The sequence below is a fragment of the Chaetomium fimeti genome, assembly GCF_033439085.1.
Source record: "Chaetomium fimeti strain CBS 168.71 chromosome Unknown B0H64scaffold_7, whole genome shotgun sequence".
In the NCBI taxonomy this organism is placed as follows: domain Eukaryota; kingdom Fungi; phylum Ascomycota; class Sordariomycetes; order Sordariales; family Chaetomiaceae; genus Chaetomium; species Chaetomium fimeti.
In genome coordinates, this window is record NW_026944335.1 from 988,937 (window position 1) to 1,004,561 (window position 15,625).

The following is a 15,625-nucleotide window of genomic DNA, read 5'->3' on the forward strand; positions in this document are numbered from 1 at the left end:
GGAACGAAATTGGCTGACGTCCGCACGACACTCCCTGAATTCGCAAAAATAAAAACCGCGCCGATACTCTCCCCCGAAACCCTCGATCCCACAGTCACCCAACTCGTGGGACAACATATCCAAATAGCCCGGTGTTGCCACCAGCTTCCGAGTTGCTTCATAGGGAACCATTTGCGGGAGCGTGCAGCTTCACAGTGTGGTAGTTGGCGGGGGCCGTATCGGACTCAGACCACCATCCGAATCCGCCACGATCAGATGCACCGAGCGTCTCTGGGGAATATTTGAGACGAACCCTTGGCCTTTGCTTCACGGAATAGTGGTGGATCCCGGTCCCTCGCAGGGCCTCGAAATTCTAAATTTTCGCCTTCGGTACGTCGTCCCTGACTCAACTGCCCCTTTCTCGCGAGAAGCCCAAACCCCGTGTCTGATCCCGCGGGCGTCCCCTTCATGTGATATCACAAGTCATGCTGTGGGCATGCTGCGCACATGCAAGAGCTCGGCCTGCGTCACGCCAGCACGGCCGAGAGCTCGTGTTGCAGCCTTGAGCCTCCCTGTCCAGTTACACAACTTCAATGTCATCCCGATTTCCATCCGAAAGGTGCTAACTGCCGTTATAGACCAACTCGTTGGAACACTCTTTTCTTCCCCGGCGCAGATGTCGAGGTGAATCTTGTACAGTATCCCGTTCGGAACTCCACCTATGACATCGCCGCGAGCTTGATCTCGATACGACGACTTGCCGAACATCCCGTTTCGGTAGCTGCGCTCAATCTGAGCTTAGTTGATGCCGTCACAGCTTGACAAAACCCAACCGCCAAGATGAACCGGTTCAGGACGAAGAAGCGGGCAAAGGACGACCTTGCCGCCGGCCGGTCTAGCGAAGATTCGGAGCAATCTTCGCTCTCCTTTTTTCGCAAGGGAAAGAAGGCGCAACAGGAAGAAGTGAAGCAGGAAATTGACCTGTCCAAGGCTCTACCTACCAATGACGACTTCCGCACGAGCTTGTTGATGAACAACTTGTCTGCACGGTTCTCCATGTTGAGGGAGCAGGATGACCCCAGTACCAAAATCGGCAAGGCTAGCGACGACAGTGTTCTTTACACCAAACGCCAGTCAAGATTGGCCGACTTCGGATTTGGCGCTGGTGGATTATCCGACATTGCTGAGGTCGAGTCCGTCAGGGGCCCCAATCTCCTTCGCACAACTTCCGTGGCCTCCGACGATCCGGACTCGGCGAATGGCGGGAGCGTTCTAGCTCGTTCCCGGCCCACAGAGGGCAACGTGCTCTTTGGTGGGAGGCAGAAGATTTACAAGATTCCAGCGGCCTCTGGAGGCGGAATGAGCGGTCGAGCAGTCTACGAGGAGGATGTCGCCATGTCGGCGTTCCAGAAATGGCGGCAGACAGAAAGGGACCGGACACTGGATGGCCTGAATGGTACCCGATCAGATGAGGCGGAGGAAGAGCCGCACACTCGGTCCGAGTCCCCGCCCCTGATGAGTTACCGCCGCAAGCGTGAGACGGCATCGACCACATCCTCCAATTCCATCATGGCTCGGAACTCCACGGCAGCCACATCCGTCACTTCGCAAGCGGCCGGTGCTATTAAGGACTGGCAGCCCGCGCCGAGCGTGTCGTCATCAGCCGTTGCATCACCCATTCCCGAGCGCAACGTTACTCGAACTCGGAGACTCTACGAACAGGGCTTTAATCAGGAGTCCAACGAGCATCAGGGCTCAGTATTATCACGGATCGAGGCTCTGACACGCCCGCGCCCATTTGGCACGAAGGCGACAGACACTCCACCTCAAACCGACGGTACTCGGACCATTCTGACAAAGACGAGTGCGCCGAGTTTGAGGTCCTTGAGCCCGGCATCCACCTCCCGACCGATTGGCGCGTTGGATCTCGGTAACAGGGTGAAAGCCGACTCCAAACCGAGCAATCTCGGCGGCTTACCGCCTCTGAGCCCACCCGTCAGCGAGACGGGTGAGCAGCCCATCCTTTCGAAAGATGTGGGAAACGCGACGGCGACGGGCATATTTCAGAAATCGTCGCAACCGTATGATGAGTCCCAGTACGTCCAGCGACAGCTCCAGCTTCAGCAGGGCCGAGAAACGCCTACCCAGCGGCATAGAGCGGAGTCGAACGGCAGGAACACTCCCGTTTCCGGAGACCACGAAACGAAACCCGCGGCTATCGGGGCTCGACCGCCCCCGCCGAATGCAGCTCTCCCTCCAACTCCTATTGCCGAGGCCGAGCCTTCGCAGGCAACTGCAGTCAACCCAGCAGGGCTCACCGTACCAGGGGAGTCTCACATCGAGCGTCCTTCTGATGAAGACCACCCAGCATTTAGGCAATCTGCGTTGCCTACCCCTCTCGCTGTTGGTGCCAAACCTAGCAGAGAACCCTCGCCCATTTTGAAGAAGGCCGTCCCGGTCACAAACTCCCAGAAGCCATCCCCAACAGACTCTCCAACGTTAGGCCCGGCGTCGGGTCTTAGTGGCCTGGTTCGTCAGCATCTTCGCACAGAAAGCGTGGAATCGACGCTGGGCGATACTGGATTCGATGCCTCCGCCGCCGGATCCCGTTATAATCTCGATGCGAAGTCCCCTTCACTCCTGAGCGAACCCGGCCCTGCATTGAGCCCGTGGCCTTCTTCAGATCAGGATTGGCTTGGCTCGCACTCTGGAAACGGCGCGGAAACGACCCCGGGAGGGTCAGAGGGCGAGAGTCAGTCTAACCGTGAGAACTCAGACTCAAGGACGGTCGACCGAGCCAGCACAGCCACAGAGGATGAGACAGACGGCTTTGCTAACCAACTGGCCAACGCTCGTCGCCGTGTCCGAGAGAAGCTGACGTCGTATGTCGAGTCGGATAGCAGCAGGGCTACGTCTCCCCTGCTGCTCCCAACCGACCCGCCAAGCTTGTCCACCCAGACTCCGAATCCCCTCGGCATCGTCAAGCCGAAGTCAAGTCGTGGCTCACTCATGGACCGCTCACGCAACACGGTAACAGGACAATCCAAGGGCCTCAAAATACTGGGGCTCGGATCCGCGACCATGAGCACTTCACCGCAGCCCAGTAAACAATCCTTTGAGGAGAAGGAGTTCCCCTTCCCCTCCTTGGAAACGATGAAAGAAGAGGCCCCGAGGGACAACGTGCCACAACGGGGTCACAAGATTTCGGATGCCGAGTCCTACACTGAATCGGACCCAGCAAAGGATAATGACGAGGATGGCAACACGCACCCGGGGCTGCGAGCTTTCAGACAAGCCCGGCGAGATCTGCAGAAGCGGAAGGAGCTGGAAACGCTCGCCCGGCACCAAGCTTCGCAAACGTCGCAGTCCCCGGATGAGGCACCGGAGCAGCGGAATGGTATGCACTCAGCAGCAGCCAGGGTTCCGCGACAGCGAACGCCAAGCAGGGAGAGAAGGCCGCCTCCTGTTACCTACAAACAACGTGCCCCCAGCGACGATCAAAGCTACAGCTCACCAGGAGCAATGAGACCGTCGGGCGAGCGCTCGAGGAGTGGTTCAGAAACCAGCGGCGGTCGTTCCAACAGCCGGCCTCCTCGCTTGAGGACCAATACCAACAATGGGCCGCATGACCAGCTTGGAGCTCCCAATCCCGGGCGACCGATGATGCGCTCTCCCGGCTTACCCGGGACGGACATCAAGAATTCCCCCGTAATGCCACCGTATCCGTATCCCAGCCGCGGCGCGCCTTCGCCTTCACAGTCACCGCATCCCGACCGGTCAAGGTCGGCCGCCAACCTCGCTTTGCACACCGGGCGGCCAGGTTTAGATCCCCATTCGGGTCAGCCCTCCCCTATCTCACCCATGGGCCTGCCCTCGCCATCCCCGTACACGATGGGGCTCCCCGCGTCTCCCATCGGTACTCCCACTTCGTTTGGACCACGCCCACGGCTCCCGTCGGCTTCGCAATCACCGGCCTTGGGTCCTGTGAACGGCGCCATGCCCCACCAAATGAGGCGACCCGTCGACAAACGGGAGATCTCGGAGCCGACGTTCGTCATGTCAACAAGCCGGGTTCCCACAACGACTCTGCCACATCATCCTCCGCAACACCCAGCGCACTCGCAATACCCGCCACCCCCGAGCCAACCTCCTCCCATGGTCCCGGGTAGAGGTCCAAGGTCTCGGTCGAACAGTCGTGCAGCCGGCCCTGCGCCACCACTGCCGCCCATCAACCCTCGTCGCAGACGTGAAGATTCTCGTCCACGAGCCCCTCACGAAGACAACGAGACCGCCGCGCCTCGCCTACCGCATGCAGATAACGGCACATCATGGATCGACATCGGAGCAGGCAGCGAGGATGAAGGTGGTGATAAGTCAGACCAACGGCGGCGACTACGGAAACCGCACCCGGATATGCAGGCGGCCCCTAGCTCCAGGCCTTTCCCGGGCCGATCGAGAGAAAGCAGCCCGCCGCTGATGGCCAATGGGCCTGCGGCGAGCCGATCCGCGGCGAACCACGGCAATGGCAATGGGATGGGCGTCCCCGGCGGGATGATCTAAAGGCGTCCAGACAATCTTATCATCGCCGAATGTTTCCTTGGTATACTTCTTGGCCATTTCCATTTTTCCTCACTTTCCTTTTGTTTCTTCCTCGGGTTTCACTTGGTCGGGCTGAAAGGATGGCCGGCGCAGCGCGGAGGACAGGCGCGGTTCATCGATACCATATGAGGCTTATGAAATTGAGATACCTCTTTGCAAACTAGACTCCTCGGCGCGGATTGGGAGTTTTCTGCTGTCCTTCCTTATTTCTTCGTTTCTATCTGTACCACTTCTTTCTTTTAATGAGATTTTAGGCTATTTCACGCTTGGCTTTGTTCTGGCATATCTTCCAAAAGCGGGGGGATACTATTGTGCCAGTTTCGATTCTTGGGGTACGCACAGAGGCGGGTTTGCAAGAGAACTTGGTGAGCTGGCTTGGTAGCTGGGCTGCTGCGGGCATCGCTGTTTTGGATCTGAGGGCGGGATATATCACTCGGCGCATAATCTGAAACATTAACTTTATAGACTGGGCGAGCGTCCCCACTGTGCCTCGGAGTTACCAGTCTTCTTCCTCGATCAGGGGGGTTCGGTCGAACTTGGATGGGCTGACTTCATCCCTGGACTTATGTATATTGCTTGCGGTTTCGAAACGGGTTCCCAACCCGAAGGTCGGGACAGACGGCCCGAGTGACCGAGGCGAGCCGAAGTTCTGCCAAACCAAGATGGCAGAGGTGAGGGGGCGCTGCTCCGCTTTCGTTCAAGACGTACATGTGTTACCTTCCCCTTCTGGTAGACCGGTAGACGTGTAAGTGCGAGTGAGCACGCCCGAACGAGTCCCTGGGTATTTATATCTAATGTTGTTTGCCTGTATTGTGGCGAGTGATCAGAAGATTTCCAGTCCTTCAGCTCACTCTTCGCTGCTTTCCGGCGGGCATCCACAGTAACTCGAGTCAGGACACAGCACCTCGACATCCAACTGTCAACATGGCCTTCATCCGCCCGTTCAGGCCCGAGGACACCGAGGCCGCAAAGCACATTGTAAGTGGAACTAGGTCCTTGCCACTACCTCCCCCCCTCCATTCCGCCCTCCCTTCAGCCCTCTCAGAGTCCATCTCCCACCCCAAACACCCCGTCACCACCCCTTCTCCATCCCTTCAACCTCTCCCCTCCCCCCCAACCTCCCCCCATCTTACACTACCATCCCCCTTCCACACCCCAAACCAACCCCCAAACCAACCCCCCTCCTAACCCCGAAATACAGTGCCGCGCAACCCTCCCCCCCTCCCTCGCCCCGCTCCCCGCCGCCGTCCGCATGGCCCCCTACCTCTGGACCCTGCCCTTCACCCACCTCTTCCCGCAGCACTGCCTCGTGCTCGACGCCGGCGACGGCACCCCCGTCGGCTACGTCCTCGGCTGCCCCGACGTGTTCGCCCTCGCGGCGGAGTACCCGCGGTATATCGCGGAGGTGTTGGGTAGTGAGGGGGGCAGGAGGGATGTGCCGGTGCCGAGGCAGTTGGGGGTTAGGGAGCAGTGGTTGGTTGGTGATGATGATGGGGTGGGGGGGCAGGTGGTGAATGAGGGGTGTTTGGCGCAGTTGGCGTATCGGGTCGAGTGGCTTGTGCTGGAGGGGGTGGAGGGCAAGAGGGGGCTGGTGGAGGGGTGGCGGGCGATGTTGCATATTGATTTGTTGGAGGGGTGGCAGGGGAAGGGGTGGGGGAGGAAGATGATTGAGAGGTTTGTGGAGGGGGTTAGGGAGAGGGGGGAGGGGGTGTATGGGAAGGGGGTGCATTTGGGGGTCGCGGGGGATAATAGGATGGTGGTGGCGTTTTATGAGAGGGTTGGGTTTAGGGTGTATCCGGGCGGGGAGAAGGAGGGGGGGAATGTGTGGATGGTGAGGGATTTGTAGGTGGGTTGGGATGGGAGAGACGGTTGGAGATGGGTGGGAGTGTTGCTTGGTGTTTGTGGTTTGCGGGTGGTGAAGGTGGATGTTCATGAAACTGGTCATGTAGGAAACAAGAGGCTATTGCTGCCAATACTTCTGCCAGCCATGCCTTGCTTCTTATTGAATACTTTGGTGGCTTGAGAGTCATGAAAGACAAAGTGGAAGACAAGGTCACTGCACTTTCTAGCGTCAAATGCTTTTCTCTACATACTGTCAAAACTGAACAATCACTACTAAAACTAAGCGGCCAGTTCATTAAATGATCATCAACGGCAGGACATTACAACCTTCGTTCGGGACGCACAGCCCTCTAACTCTCGATCGGGTATCTCAACATGCCGTTCCAAATTGACTCAATCCCCATCTCGTTTCATAAACTGCGGCGATGACCCCAACGATGCCGCAGCAGCCAGGTCCCGCTCAGGCGACATCTGCGGCAGGTAGGACTTGAGGAAGCAATTCGCGTTGTGCATGGGGAGGCTAGTCGTCAGGTTCGCATTGAAAAACACGCCGAGGCAGGTGTTGTTGCGTGCAAACTTGTTGAACATGGCGCAGGCCTTGATGCAGTCGCCGAACGCGTAGGCCGTCATACCAGCAAGGTCGACGCCGGGGCCGATGTAGTCCATCATGCAGTTCACGTCGAAGCCCCAGGAAGAGGTACCCAGAGTCACAACCTGGCGGTTCATGGATATCCTCCCGCAGTCGAAGTCGATGATCCCTCGCGTGGGCACTCTGATGTTGGTGTCGGATGCTATCTCGCGGTCATCGGCTGTTGGGGTGGAACTTGGCACTGCACCCGTGGCTGTTGGCATCATCGTTACGGTTGTTGGCATCATGAGGATCATCGGGTTGGAGTTGGAGGCTCTGTCGATGAGGTGTCAGTTAGCCTGCCTGAGTATGCACCTTGAGGGTATTGCTGGCGGCATCATTACCTTCGCGCATTCGCCGCGGCTAGCCCTCCCCCTACGCCTCCGCCGATGGTTGCGAGTAGAATAACGATAACCAAGGACAGACACAGTATGACCCTCTTGCGGCGGTACCCCCATATTGTCGTTGACTTCGGCCGAACGGAAGCCGTTTCCTTTTCATCTTCGGTTTTCGATATGTAGAATTCATACATGCTCCCACCCGCAGTCCCGGACGAGCCAGTCCTCTCGACTGGCGAGTGGACTGGAGGTGGTATCTGTAGTTTAGGTTGGCGGCGGAGCATGTGCGACAACGACCGTTCCGGCCCTGACACGACCTCTGGGGCGTCCATTGCGTGGGACGATGGAACGGGTGGCAGGAGGCGACGGTGTCCGTCAACCTCCCGCGTCTGGACTGTTCAGCAGCAGTCGGTATCGTGCCGGCCAGGGCTACGGTTGTACGATCAAGTCATAAACTCGTATGACGGTCATGGTGGTATGGTGGGATGGTTGTCTGTGGGAAGGAAACAGGAAAAGGAAAGATTTCCGACCATGGGGTGCAAACCGTGGACAACCGACAGGGTGGGGGATGTGAGACTGCGAGCCCAATTGTCCGAAGGCCGGGAACACGGCAAAGCCATGCCGTCCATTCGACACCAGGAGCTTGGGGGTTGATGCATTCGATGGGGCAATGAATCCTCCCAGAGCCAGGAAGAGCTGCGATAGGCTGGGCTGTGGGCATTCCGTGGGAAAGATGCCGCTGGGGTGCAGCATGAGAGTCGCAGATCTGTCTCGTTTGATCGAAGTCGACCCGAGGACGTGGTTGGACTCGGCTATCGTGTGCATGGTAACCCTGGAACACCCCTACCCATGCAGCCATGGTTGCTCAATCAGGGGTTCTTGTTACCCCTGTCTGCCTCACATCGCAACAGCGCGGACAGGATTGGACGCATTTTCCGCTATTAAAGTCAACGAACGGGGCTCCAGATGAAGAGCTCCAACAACGAAGTTTAAACCCTTCGGTTTCTGGCGCCACATATATTGTCGACTATTATCACCCGATCAAATCATCATGGGCGTTTCAGTGCGTGGTTTGGAGATGGGCATACATTCATCCTACGTGTCTCTAATATTGCTCCTACATACTCTGTTTAGTCTACCAAAGGTTCCAGAGGTTTATTGGCACTGCATGCACTGCCAGAATTTCCCAGGCCACCGGGTGCAAAACCTGGGGTACCACCGAGGGAGCCGAAAATGTCGCCGATGTAGTTGTCTGGTTCGATGCCCTCCTCGAACCTCTTAGACCAGCCAGCCAAGATGCCGTTAATGATCTTGACACCAGTGTTGTACAAGTTCCGCACCGCTGGCACCAAACCCCCGCTATCCATGACCCAGGGTAGCTGGGGAGGCACGTCCATAGTGGGCTCACGGTCAAAGTTGGCCGCAGCTCGCATGAGTAGGATGCGCGAGAAGTCCGCTTTCCCCAGGAGGGCCGCTCTCAGCAGTGCAGTGAGGATTGCCGTGTCTTCCTGGGCCGTCATGGCGTACCTGCCCTTGCCCGCTGTGTAGACTTTGGTGACATTGTCCATGGCTTCGGAGAGGTAGAAGCCGTGCCAGAAGGTGTTGGATGAGAGCACATCCCCCTCCAGAATGGCTGGAGTAAGAGTAGCAGCCTCGTACATATTACCGGGGGAGCCGGCATACTCAGCCCGGGTGGCGGCCGCCCTCTTCGAGTCTTCGAGGGTCGCCTGCCGGGCAAACTCGATGGATATCTGTCGAAGGTTGTCATTGAGCTCGTAGACCTCAGAGCCGTGAACGCCGAGCGGGAACGAGTCGGGCGTGTGGGCACCCATGGGGACGTATCCCGCCTTCCACGACGATGGCATCTCTCTCGAGTCCCATTCCATCTGCGTATCGACCTGAACAGCAAACCGAGCAAAGGCGACTCCTCCAAGTGTGGTCAGTCTGGGGTTCCCCCCTGCGATTCCGCTGAGAATGAAGTAGGTCTTGGTCAAGTCAAATGACGCCGACGAAACGAGAGTATTGACCGACAGGGCGGCGTTGATCACTGCGGCGCAACTTTTCTCGTTAGTGAAGGTACCAAATCTCCAGTCAATAAACAGGTAGCAATGCGGAATGGGGAGGCCACATACAAGCAGTTCCCACGACAAGTAGGCAAACCGAACCGTCGGCTGTGGAATGCACATGATCGAACCCCCGAGAAAGGCCTGGCAAGAGTATCTTGCGGGTGAATTTGATTGCGCTCTCGTCAGCGAGCCAATTGTCGGCCTCTTCCTGGCACTAATTGCAATTTACACGATGGTAAGCAACCAAGCAGTCATGCGGGAAAGACGGATTAAAGCGTGCCATGACAAGAATAAAAACCTTGGGAGTCTCTCTCGAGGTTGGCAAGCCGGTCGCTTCTAGCTGACCGAGCGGAGGGCGAAGAACCATTGCTAAAGAGGACGGATAATAAAGCGACCGATTATTACCTAGGTAGTGATGGTGTGGTGACGCTGACATCAGGGTCGCAGAGCAATGGAAGGCACTGTGATCAAGACAGCCAATTGAGAATGAAGGGTAGTAAGTTGAGGACGTGTAAGCGAAAGCAAAGTCTTACCCGCCAGCTCCCCGAAGCGAGGTAGGTACCTAACCAGCTACAAAACCCCACCGGGCTTTGCCGTTTACTCCGGAGAGAAGGGGGAAAAAGCCCTTCAATTGTCTCAAGGCTCTGGTAAGTAACGTACTAATACGGGATACAGGTACTTCACCGCACTACAGGATTACCACCAGCGAGTGAATGAAGCTTAGGTACCTAGCCCACCACGGCCGAGTTGTCTGAATACCACAAAAGTCCTACAACACCCCGATTGTTTTTCTCACCGGCCCCCATCCGCCCCCTGCTTCCCCTCCATGGCAACATATCTCGCCAACCAACTGATCTCGCGCCCCTTGTGGCCGTCACAGTTCTTGCATCCCTTGCGCGCCATCTCGAGCGCCACCATGCCAGCATTCATGCCATTTCGCTGCCCGGCCATGGTTGCGAGGCCGGTCCAGCTCAGCCGCTTCCCGCCCTTCTTGGTCTGGGACGCCGCGTGGTAGTTGCTCATGGCTGCGATCTCGCGCTTCTCGGCGCAGTCTTTGTCGATGGTCATGACACTGTCGAGGACGCTGTGCATCGTGGCGGGGCTATCAGGGGTCATTTGCGCCGGGAACAGGGCCATGAGGTACTCCTCCATTGTCAAGCCGGAGCAAGTTGACATGCCTTTGCGGTCGGTCGTTTGGTTGGTGGAGGTCGTGTTGTTCATGATGAAGACGCTGCCACAGAACCGGCTCTCCATGTTTTGCTTGACGCTTTGCAACACACCCATCTGGGCGAACGGATCGTTTGCCATGGCGAAGTGTTCAAGGTGAATGCCATGGCTCTCGTTCGTGTGGTCTCCGTTTTGGTGCGCTGACTCCGACTCCATGTCTCCAAGCGGCATCACGAACTCGCTAGCGGCAGCACCGAAAGTGTAGATTTCCAACTTGCGCAGCTTCTCCGAAGGCAAGTCGGCGCACAGCTGTGCCACGGCCTGGGACACAATGCCACTGCTGTCGTTGTGGCAGAGAACGACGCAGCGGTTCATCGAGTCGTCGAGCAAGGCGCTCCGCATCTGAGAGTACAGGTTCCTCCGGACCTGGCTAGGCATCGAGAAACACCGCTGGAGCATCATGGCCAGCACGTCGAAGGGCATACCATAGGTAGGCATGCAGATACACACCACCGGCCTGTTGAAGAGCCGCGACAGCGCCGGCAGCGTCTGCTCATGACAGCGACGAGAACTAAACAAAACCACCACTCCGTTAGCCGCCACCCACAACAACAACAAACACCCCCACCACAGGCCCAAACAAAAACAGAACATACCTCATCCCCATCCCCCCCAAAAACAACCACCTTTCATCCTCCGCCTCCTGCCCCATCATCCACCCATCCGCCCCCGCATCCGCCGTCGCATTACACCGAACCACCCGCTCCCCCCTCCCATACCCATAGTTCACCACCCACCCCACCCCCACCACCACACCCACACAACCCCCCACCCACGCCGCGAACACCACCCCGGGAAGCACGCACCACAGCGGCGCCGCCGCCAACAGCACGCCCACTTCGAAACAGGCCAGCAGCACGCGGAGGGCTGTCTCGGCCGTCTCCGCCCACGACGCGGACCGACGTTGGGTGGTGAGCATGGCCCAGCAGAGGGTGGGGAAGGTGGTGAGGAGCTGGGAGAGCTCGTGGCGGAGGGTGGGCCAGAGGGGCTGTTGCGAGCGCGGGGTGGTGCCGCAGGCGCCGTCGCGGAGGGGGGGGATGTAGGTTAGTGGGTTGGGGGGTGGGGAGGGTGGCATGGTGGGGGGTTTGGTGGTGGTGTTGGTGTGGTTGGTGGTGTTGGTGGTGGTGTTGGTGGTGGCGGTTGGGGTCATGGTTGCGGAGGGGGTTCGGGGGGGGCGAGGCATAACTGATTAGGTTGGTTAGGTTGTGTGGACGTGGGTACTTTGTCGAGGGTTGACAATGGGTGCTGGTGATGGGAGTTGGACGCAGCGAGCAGTTTGGGAGGTATGTTCAACCTCATTATATCGTCGACTGAACGCGTCGTGGTGATTCGGATCTCTGCCGGATGCCTCATTCCAATGACTTGGGTCGTGTTCTGGGCATTCTTCGAGTGAGGTACCACCTCCCTAGCTTCCCCTGGCGATCAATGGCGACTTATTCCACTTAGCAGATCAGCATATCGAAGCCACGGGTAGACGACCCGGAAGGAAGACGCCACAGCTCGCAAAATCATCCGCAGACGCAAGGGAGACCGCTGCTGGTTTCTCTCTGGCGTATGACCCAAGAGGCAGAGCGGATTTCGGAGAATTCCAGTCGAGCATAACAGCATTGAACTCTTAAACAAGCATTCCTAAAATGTTCAGAGTAATCGGTCCATTAACGTAGACCGGCTTCCTTTCTTTTTGTGCTGCATTCCACTAGATATCAGTCCTAGCCCGTCTACACACTTCTACCCCTTGTGGTAACTCACGTTTTGCTCCAGGGGTACTTATTCTGAAAAGCATCTCAGAATGTAATGACGCTACTATCAGCCCATTGTTAATAGACATTGATTCCGTGTCGGATTTCCTTAGGAGAGACGGTTGAAAGCTTCCAGAGACAACGTGACATCGGAAGCAATGCCTTGCAAGCGAGGTCTCAGGAAACCAGGGAACCAGGAACGAACAAGGAAGAGAAGGTTGCATCGCCCGTACCACGACGCCTACGCCGGAGGTTTTCCTCCTTCATCGCGGTGTAACAACCGGCAGGCAAGGCTCCAACCAACAGTATGGCCATGGCACCACGATGTTGCCAGCCACAGGCTGTTCCTTGATTATGCCTCCAGCTGAGAAAGCTCCATCCACTGCTGCCAGCCACTCTAGACACCAAGATAAAAGTTGATTTGAAGGAATAGTTCATACCCAGTTGATGCATCCTCCCCGCATCTTCAATCTGCGAACCGCCTCTGGATATATCCGGTCCAACCAATGCGCCCGAGGCCAGGACAGGGGGTATATCAAACGGTTTATTAACTCACTGTTGGGGTACTTCGAGCCGGGAAAGACTTCAGCCTCCTCCCGCTATGATCGACGACACTAGTTTCTGGCTTTTACGACGATCTAGACTCAAAGTGATGGCATTTTCACATTGTGCCTGCCGTTCGCGGCCCAGACCCAGGATTTGCTCTGCTCCAGGCCGTATCGATGATTTGCAGCTATTGACCGTCCAGGGGCTGAGTCGACACTCGCCAGCGATGATGTCCCAAAGGCCGCCGGTATTCCACTTGTTAGGTTGCAACCGATTTGCGGCCCTTTAGGATAGGGCTATGCTACGTAAAGTGCTCAAGCAGAGAGGGACGCAGAGGAATCGTGTCTTTATGTCTTGACATCATCACGTTGCATCCCACGATATTGCTATATTCCGCGTTACTGTAGGTGGGAGTTATATTTTACCGCCATTCACCGACCTCGGCCCTCCATCATGCTAGAGACAAGGAAGGGGCAGCCAATGGGGTGATACCCTTCCCCTTTTCACTGTGTCCTCGGTTCTGTTCCCAGCCGTTGACTCCTGCAATGGAACAGCAGACTGATTTTCCGCTCGTCAAGCAGAGCTGAAAGCCGGCAGTCTGCTGCAATGAAACCCGACTGCAGGGCGGCTGTCTATCTGAGAGCCGCAAAACCTGTTTGCCATGGCTTCACTCGGGGTCAGTGATCAAAGGACCGCAGCCGACAAAACAATCACTATCTCATCAGAGGGCTTGCGGATCTCTCCGCTTCTTGCCAAGCATCACGGCCTCATCTGTGACCGGTTCAAGATCGACGCTGACTTTATCCATCCCCACTCGGCGTGCTATTCCAGGATTTCCATTGGGATTAGTCCTCGGTATGTGGGATGGGGATGGCTTCGACGCAGCTCAGTCGAGGCTTGCACACCTGTTAATATCACAGCTGAACTAGGGGTGGCGTTGAGGATGTAGTAGAGAGTCAAGGGCCTTGCTGCCGGCAAATACCCGTTGGGTCCTTGGGAAAAACAGGATTTTATCGCACAGATCCACGACCAATAAGCCAGCCGTGTCGAGTGACCGAAGACTAAGACTCAACCGAGGAAGCGGGGACAGAAACGGCTCAAGCTCATCTTTCCAAAAGCATAAATAGAAGGCTTGCCTCTCCTATTGTGTCTCTTGTCTTAGCAGCTACCTAATCCAGAGTCTAGCACAGCAGCCTCCTCATCTCTCACCAGCCCCAAGCACCTAAGCTCTAACCCCTATCTTCACCCAACACCCACCCAAACCGCCCAGCCAAAATGAAAGCCTCCTTCTTCACCCTCCTCACCATCGCCGCCTCGGCCCTCGCCACCCCCCTCCTCGCCCCCCGCCAACTCGAATCCCAAGCCGCCCAGCTCGACCAGCTAACCGAGCTCGTCAGAGCGCACACCGCCAACATCAGTCAGCTCTCCCCTCTCCCTCCCAACCCCCTTTCCAACCCCCTTTTCCAACCCCCCTTTTCAACCCCCTTCTCCCACCCACCCTCTAACCACCCCCTTCCCTTCCCACCCACAGACGCAACAACCACCGCCGTCCAGGACAACCCCACCATCGACCAACAAAACGAAGCGGCAGCCGCCCTGGCGCCCGACTTCGACGCCATCACCGCGGCGCTGACGTCTGCCACCACGACGCTTGCCAAGCGCGCGTGGGCGGCCACTCGCGGCGACGATGATGATGATGGTCACGACGGCGGCGACGGCTGCCCGGAGGACTGCCTGCTGGTCAAGATCCAGGTGCTGGTGTGGGAGGTGGGGTGCACGCTGAGGTTTGTGATTGTTAAGCTGGGGCTTGGTGAGTGATCTTGCCCTTTTCTTTGCTTTGTGGTTTGGTTGTAGGGTGTTGGTGTTACGGTGTTACCTGAGAGAGAGGCTGATGATGGGGGTTAGCTTGTGTGCTGGGTTATTTGAAGCCGTTGTTGCTTGCGCTGGTCGGGCTCGTCAAGGCGTTAGATAAGGTCGTGCTGGGGGCTTTGGTGCTCGTTAAGTCGCTATTGCATACTGTGTTGGGTGCGGTGGCGGCGGCGCTGCTGGAGCTTGTCTTTGTTTGAGGGGTGTGATTCTTTGGAGGTGATGCCCTTGCTGTAACTATTCGGGGCAGCTTCTTTCATGTTGTGTTAGGGGGGGTTTGAGGAGTTGTTGCTCGAGTGGATGTGGACTCATGGGCGCGTGGTTACTTACCTACCTACCTATCCTTCAGTCGTTACTATACTATCTACATTCGTGTCTAGCTTCTGAGTGACAATCAACAGCTGTGAATTTCTAAATGCAAGTTTGCGACAACCATACTTCCTCCCTAGCTTGAATACTACACGTTCCTTTCTCAGAGCTTTGCAAGCACTACAAATAGAAGAGTTGAGACGTAGTTTACGACGATACTCTGGTTTAGCTACCCCAATTAATGTGCTAGACTAGCTACCAGTCCCATTTGCGCGGATTACATGTGGTTTTGCCCCTGAATAGTGTCAACAATGCGTTTCTGGGTGACCTCAACACCATGACGTGGATGATGTTTCGTACTATGGCCACCTCGATAACTCTTTGACTAGGTAGGTAACCGAGGCGACACAGAAAGATACGTGGCTTACAGTCTGAACTCTCGATGTTATCATGGTTGAGCTCCAGTGCACCGAGCGGATTACCATA

At 56.9% G+C, this 15,625-nt stretch overlaps 6 protein-coding genes across 6 annotated transcripts; 3 read left to right on the top strand and 3 right to left on the bottom strand.

The window, feature by feature from the left end:
• Nucleotides 1-472: 472 nt before the first annotated feature.
• Nucleotides 473-4,817, top strand: B0H64DRAFT_227428 (uncharacterized protein). Its single transcript, XM_062799673.1, has one exon. The coding sequence runs from the start codon at nucleotides 820-822 to the stop codon at nucleotides 4,537-4,539; it is 3,720 nt and encodes a 1,239-aa protein (XP_062655879.1). The 5' UTR covers nucleotides 473-819; the 3' UTR covers nucleotides 4,540-4,817.
• A 477-nt stretch (nucleotides 4,818-5,294) lies between these two features.
• Nucleotides 5,295-6,424, top strand: B0H64DRAFT_467177 (uncharacterized protein; the record flags this gene model as incomplete). Its single annotated transcript, XM_062807709.1, has 2 exons — nucleotides 5,295-5,556; nucleotides 5,780-6,424. Exons 1-2 carry the CDS (start codon nucleotides 5,503-5,505, stop codon nucleotides 6,422-6,424), a joined length of 699 nt encoding a protein of 232 aa, XP_062655880.1. The 5' UTR covers nucleotides 5,295-5,502.
• On the bottom strand, nucleotides 6,418-8,148 carry B0H64DRAFT_435135 (uncharacterized protein). Its single transcript, XM_062806122.1, has 2 exons — nucleotides 7,393-8,148; nucleotides 6,418-7,324 (listed from the first exon to the last, which is right to left on the bottom strand). Exons 1-2 carry the CDS (start codon nucleotides 7,716-7,718, stop codon nucleotides 6,814-6,816), a joined length of 837 nt encoding a protein of 278 aa, XP_062655881.1. The 5' UTR covers nucleotides 7,719-8,148; the 3' UTR covers nucleotides 6,418-6,813.
• A 368-nt stretch (nucleotides 8,149-8,516) lies between these two features.
• B0H64DRAFT_426496 (purine nucleoside permease) lies at nucleotides 8,517-9,819 on the bottom strand (the record flags this gene model as incomplete). Its single annotated transcript, XM_062805737.1, has 4 exons — nucleotides 8,517-9,019; nucleotides 9,053-9,433; nucleotides 9,519-9,660; nucleotides 9,751-9,819. 4 exons carry the CDS (start codon nucleotides 9,817-9,819, stop codon nucleotides 8,517-8,519), a joined length of 1,095 nt encoding a protein of 364 aa, XP_062655882.1.
• Nucleotides 9,820-9,948: 129 nt separating this feature from the next.
• On the bottom strand, nucleotides 9,949-11,338 carry B0H64DRAFT_406437 (uncharacterized protein). Its single transcript, XM_062804504.1, has 2 exons — nucleotides 11,276-11,338; nucleotides 9,949-11,190 (listed from the first exon to the last, which is right to left on the bottom strand). The coding sequence occupies exons 1-2, from the start codon at nucleotides 11,332-11,334 to the stop codon at nucleotides 10,245-10,247; spliced, it is 1,005 nt and encodes a 334-aa protein (XP_062655883.1). The 5' UTR covers nucleotides 11,335-11,338; the 3' UTR covers nucleotides 9,949-10,244.
• Nucleotides 11,339-14,145: 2,807 nt separating this feature from the next.
• On the top strand, nucleotides 14,146-15,030 carry B0H64DRAFT_435137 (uncharacterized protein; the record flags this gene model as incomplete). The annotated part of the gene is made up of 3 exons (XM_062806123.1): nucleotides 14,146-14,381; nucleotides 14,496-14,774; nucleotides 14,870-15,030. Exons 1-3 carry the CDS (start codon nucleotides 14,240-14,242, stop codon nucleotides 15,028-15,030), a joined length of 582 nt encoding a protein of 193 aa, XP_062655884.1. The 5' UTR covers nucleotides 14,146-14,239.
• Nucleotides 15,031-15,625: the final 595 nt, after the last annotated feature.

Coding starts and splice junctions, on each gene's coding strand:
- B0H64DRAFT_435135 (XM_062806122.1), bottom strand. CDS start 7,718: ATGGACGCCCCAGAGGTCGTGTCAGGGCCGGAACGGTCGTTGTCGCAC. Junction 7,325..7,392: donor GCCGCGGCGAATGCGCGAAG/GTAATGATGCCG, acceptor CCTCATCGACAG/AGCCTCCAACTCCAACCCGA.
- B0H64DRAFT_227428 (XM_062799673.1), top strand. CDS start 820: ATGAACCGGTTCAGGACGAAGAAGCGGGCAAAGGACGACCTTGCCGCC.
- B0H64DRAFT_406437 (XM_062804504.1), bottom strand. CDS start 11,334: ATGATGGGGCAGGAGGCGGAGGATGAAAGGTGGTTGTTTTTGGGGGGG. Junction 11,191..11,275: donor TTGGGGGGGATGGGGATGAG/GTATGTTCTGTT, acceptor GGTTTTGTTTAG/TTCTCGTCGCTGTCATGAGC.